This window comes from Thamnophis elegans, chromosome 8 (genome assembly GCF_009769535.1).
Source record: "Thamnophis elegans isolate rThaEle1 chromosome 8, rThaEle1.pri, whole genome shotgun sequence".
Lineage (NCBI taxonomy): Eukaryota > Metazoa > Chordata > Lepidosauria > Squamata > Colubridae > Thamnophis > Thamnophis elegans.
Genome location: NC_045548.1, coordinates 53,805,499 through 53,810,537, shown reverse-complemented (window position 1 = coordinate 53,810,537; position 5,039 = coordinate 53,805,499). Strand labels below are relative to the sequence as shown.

General features: G+C 48.8%; 1 protein-coding gene across 1 annotated transcript; it reads left to right on the top strand.

Moving 5' to 3' along the window:
* Positions 1-353: 353 nt before the first annotated feature.
* On the top strand, positions 354-2,872 carry LOC116512558 (GSK-3-binding protein FRAT2-like). The gene has a single exon (XM_032223102.1). It carries the CDS (start codon positions 475-477, stop codon positions 1,459-1,461), a length of 987 nt encoding a protein of 328 aa, XP_032078993.1. The 5' UTR covers positions 354-474; the 3' UTR covers positions 1,462-2,872.
* Positions 2,873-5,039: the final 2,167 nt, after the last annotated feature.

Sequence of the window (5,039 nt, the reverse complement as noted above, 5' to 3'; positions counted from 1 at the left end):
AAGCACTACTGCTCAATAAGCCTACTGTGAAATCTTTTTACTAACCCCCCCCCCCTCCCCGCAGTTCTAGTCGTAATTCAAGTCTTCTAAACGTTTTCTTGGGAGTAAACCCCCAGTGGAATAAATTAGTGTAAGTTTATTCCAGGGCAAATATACTACAAACGGCCAGCCGTTCCTGCTGCCTTTAGAACCTATCTTTACAACTGCCGGCTGTGTGTGTGTGTGTGTGTGTACGTGTGTTGCCATGCTGACCTCCGCTGGCTCCAATCCAGAATCATGACGCCACCTTCGTCCCGCCCCCTGCTCTCGATCACAGAGGCCCCGCCCACGGACGTTAAAATAGCAGGCGAGTCCAACGAGACGCAGACTCAGGTGAGGAAAGAAAGGCGCAGAAGGAAAAAGCCGTTGTAATTCATCTCCTTTTTCACGGCTTTCGCACTCTTACTTCCCCGTGGGATACTCGACGTACCGCGGATGACTCTGCGCCGGGAGGAAGAGCCGCAGTTCTCCGCCAACGTGAAACCCCTTGAGGTGTCTGCCCCCCCTCTTTCGGTGGGAGCGGTTGGACGCGCCCGGCGCGCGTCATCCATTGTTTACAAACCAACCGCAGCACCAACAACAGCGTTGGAGAAGGCAGGGAGCGTGCGGGAGGAGGCTCGCTTGGCAGTTACGAGCGCCTTGGCTGCGGTGGCCGCCCCAGAGACAACCACGCGTGCTAAGCGGAGGGCGAAAGCAGGCAGGAAAGCAGCGGCGATGCCTTGCCGGCGGCCGGGCGGAGAGCACTTCCTATTCCTGGAGCGCGCCGCCGTCTCTTTGCAGAGCGGTACCGGGACGGCCGGCAGCGGCTCGAAAGAAGTGGACGCCTTGGTGGCCAAGCTGGGCGAGGTGCTGCAGTTGAGCTCCCAGCACCGGACGCCGGCGGCACCCCGCCTCCTCCCGAGGCATCACGGCCGGGACCGAGTAGCTCCCTACTCGTCCCCGAGAAGTCTGGGCTTCTTAGCCTCGCTACACCACCGCCACCCGCCGCCCCACCCGCGCCAGTCGCCCTCGCTGCTCCTTTGGCCGCCGCCGCCCCCTCCTCCTCCGCCCACTGCGGACCAGAAGGGCAGCCCGCGGGTCTCCAAGCAGCTGTGCGGCCGGGGCTGGTTGCGGAGCTCCGCTCGGGCCGGGAGGAAGCAGCAGCCCCGTCGCTACCACCGCCACCGCTACCGCTCGCTGCTGCCCGACGACGACGAGGACGACGACCCTCACCGCCTCCTGCAGCAGCTCATCCTCTCCGGCAACCTCATCAAGGAGGCGGTGCGGAGGTTGCAGTTGGCGGCTTCGACGGCGGCCGAGACTTCTTCCACCACGGGCTCCCCGGGCTCCGTCTCGTCCGCCGGGAGCTGCTGCCGCTGCAGTAGCAGCGACGGAGACGCGGGCTCAGCCTTCACCGTCGCCTCTTTGCAAGCCTTGCCCTAACCCCGCCGCGTGGTAGCCTGGCCCCGCTTCTTCCCGGGAAGGGGGCCTCGGGGGAAGAGACCTCGCCTATTCGGCTTCCCTGATCCCGGTACGCGCGGGGGTCGCCGACTGCAAAGCCCCCCAGAGGCGGATTGTTTAAGCCACGGCCAGATACTTGAAGCAGACCCTCGCGGGGGCTTTGCCAGGACTTTCAAGCGATGATTCTCGGTCGCTTTTTTCATTACTCTTGAGCCACTTGACGATCTGCTGCCGTTTCTCTTTTCGGGGAAACGAAACAAAAACAAAACAAAAGACAGAGGTGCTATTGCGGCTCCGGACGGTGGTTCTCCAGCCTCCCGCCCGGCCGTCGATCAGTCCCGGTCCCGTCCCACGTCTGTCCCCAACCCCCTGCCCGACGATCCGGATCTGTCTTCGGTTGCTGGAGTTGGCGCCTGCCACCGGGGCGCCCCAAACCCTACCTCTCTCGCTGTCTGCCCTCGGTGTGGGGAGCGCAAAGAAGGGACCATCCCGCGTGGCATTGTCTAGCGTGGAATCCGCGCGCCCGCGCGCGCCCCCTCGTCTGGGTGCGCGGGTTAGGACACATGGGGCTGTTGAATAGTAAAGACCTGTCCACGTACACGATCGGAACGGGGTGGGAGGGGTGGAGACCCTAGAGTGGACGCGGCTGGACACTGAAATATAATCCGCTTTGGATCGCCCTTCCCCATCTTTCTCGCGAAGGTCACCCTTTTTTTTCTGCCCCCAACCCCGTGTTTTGGTGTCTTTGCTGTGTTCCCCAGGCAGGTGGCCATGGTACTGTAATCCTATCCCTGCTTGTTTTGACTGGCAAACCCTGTTGTGTTTTGTAACGGCTGGGAGTCTCCTGAGGACGAACACGTTGGTCCAAGCTTTCCTCTCCTCTCCACACACACACCCCACTCCGCTTCGTTCCCAAAGCTCCTCCTCTCCTTACAAGCTGGGGTTTTTTTTAAAGGAAGGGGGTCATATTTCAGCAAGCTTTCTAGGAAAACTACCCGGGTAATTGGGGGGAGGGGGATTTTCTCCAGCCAAAACAGAGTCCAGAGATTTGCTTGTTGGTTTCTGTATGTCGTGGCAAGCCAATACGCCCCCAAAGAAGGAAATAAATTCTTGCCCGTTTCTGATTAGCTGAAGAGAAAAATTCCATTTCTGATGACCCTTGTCTGCACCCTCCCCTCTGCCATTTCTTCTCCTTTGGAGCATTCATAGTTGTTTTTGAAAACAGAAAACAAAAACCTAGAAATACAATCTGTATGAAGCCATTTTTTTAAATTACAAAAAAAAAATAGGAATCTAAAAGCTGGAAAGCAGCTGGCTTCAAACTGAACATTATCAGAGATTGTGGATGAAGTACTCTGTTAACTGAAGGTAGCTAATCGCAAGCTTTTAAAAATAAAAACAATATAATGTGTGTATATATCTATATGCGTGCGCACACCCTCTGGTTTAGCAGAAGCAGTTGTGAACTAGGTATGTGTGTATAAGTGCTTTTACGCATATTTATATATATACACATATGTACACTTCGTAACGGAGTGTTGAAGTTGTGTTCCTGGTTTTCAGGGGTTGTCTTTAATGTGTATCTATTGAATAAACATGGTAGATTTTATATATTAAAAATGGAGTCTTCTGTGTCCTTTGTCCTAGAATGGTTTATGATGCCTCCTTAATGTGCATAACCAATTATTTTGCCTATTGCTGAGAAAGCTGGTTGGTTGGTTGAGGTTTTTTTTTTAGCACAACTGGTAGAGGGTGCAGTGGAAAAATCTGGTTAGGATTTCTGCACTACGCCAATCAGTTCCTTTGTTTCCTGCCAAACATGATTCTGGGCACTTTTGTTCATATTGCTCTTGATACTGCCTCTGAATGCAATAATATTTGAAACCTCTAATTTCACCCTACTCCCCCTTCCTCTGAACACTTTGTGGTAAGAGAAAGAATGACGCTCTGGACCCCTTGCAGCAGGTCTTAACTTGATTACAATTGAGCTCCAGTCATCTTGGATGCAATCCAGATCCACTGACATCACTAGATGGCTCTCCATTTGAAGTATTTAAGAAGAGAAAAGCTTTCTCTAGATGCCAATTAAAATAAATGCCAATTAAAATATGTTCACAAAAAGCATTTGACGTTTGCTTTGGATTACTAGCTATAATTCAATCTAAAGTATGTCTGCTTGCTGTTCTACTGTTTATGTCCCAATTTCAAACTCAAAATATCTTTCTTTGTTGGTAGATAACTTAGTCATAAAGAAAGTGATAAAGCATTCTGTCAGAGCAATAAAAGCAAAGGGCATCATTTGCCTGGTTCGCTAGAATTCTGCATTCAAAATAGTAGGAAAAATAGATTTTTAAAAGGCAATGGACACATATTAGCAAATAGTCCAAAGAAAATGAATCATCTTGTTTGAAGCAATAAAAAATAAGAGCCGCAAAATATAAATTCTATAGAAGCAGATATGTAGATATGTATATAAATAATATATTACACAACTATTGAATAAAAAGCTTGCAGATGTAATAGATGTGAGTAATAAGCAACATGGATTCATGATCAATACTTTTAAATCACATTGCACAAAAGATTTGAGTTTGGACTTTCAAGAACTCTGTTATGCAATTGGATTAGGAGAATACAGTAGTCTGCAAATCTGGGTTTCCTACCCACTGGCCATTAAGTTACAGTCAGGTTTATCTTAATGTTTTTCTGCCTATGGCGTTTTCTCAGCTTTGACAAGATGTGTGAACTTTAACTCCTAGCTGGCTCTGGAATTCTGAGGGATTAATTCCATGAATATTAAAGTTGCCAGCATATTTATTAAAGGTCTGTGGCTTCTAAATGTGTTGAACCAGTGTTTTTCAACCACGGCAATTGTATTGTGTGTGGTCTTCAACTCCCAGAATTTCCCAGCGAGGGAAAAGACTGACTAGGGAATTCTAGGAGTTGAAATCCACACATCTTAAAGTTGCCAAGGTTGAGAAATACTGGTTGGACTTCATTGTTCCTAATCAACATTGCCAATTGCTTTATTTACAGTTTTTATATATCTGCAGGAATGTTGCTCCTAGTATGTCTGGAACTTGCCAGTCTGGGAAAGACTGAATTGTTTCCTCTGTCTTTCAGTTCTAAAGTTCTAGTCCATGAAGAACAGCTGCCAAGCAATTAGCCAGACTCGATAGCTGCAATTTTGTACAAGAATTCAAAGAATACCTTTTCAATATTGACTACGTTGACAAAACCCACACACTGTTCGGTAATAAAAGTAAAAATGCCATACATCATTTAGAGTTAACATATTCTGGGCCTGTTTGTTATTCAGTTCTCACCAGCCCATCTGAATTTCGAAACTATGGAGAAAAGCATAGTTGCCAGAGTTGCATGGAAATGTTGCTGAAGAGACTACAAGTCTACAAGTAAACAAGTTAAAACAAATGTCTAATAGCTTGCCAAATAACACTTTTTTTTTAAGTCTGGGCAAATTTGCTGCTTTGCTCTGGAGCAAAGTTTAATTGAGAAATGTTAATTTACAACAATGTCTGTGTGTGAGAGAGGGAGGGAGA

What these genes read in the sequence shown, in the direction of transcription:
- LOC116512558 (XM_032223102.1), top strand. Translation starts at nt 475, where the DNA reads ATGACTCTGCGCCGGGAGGAAGAGCCGCAGTTCTCCGCCAACGTGAAA.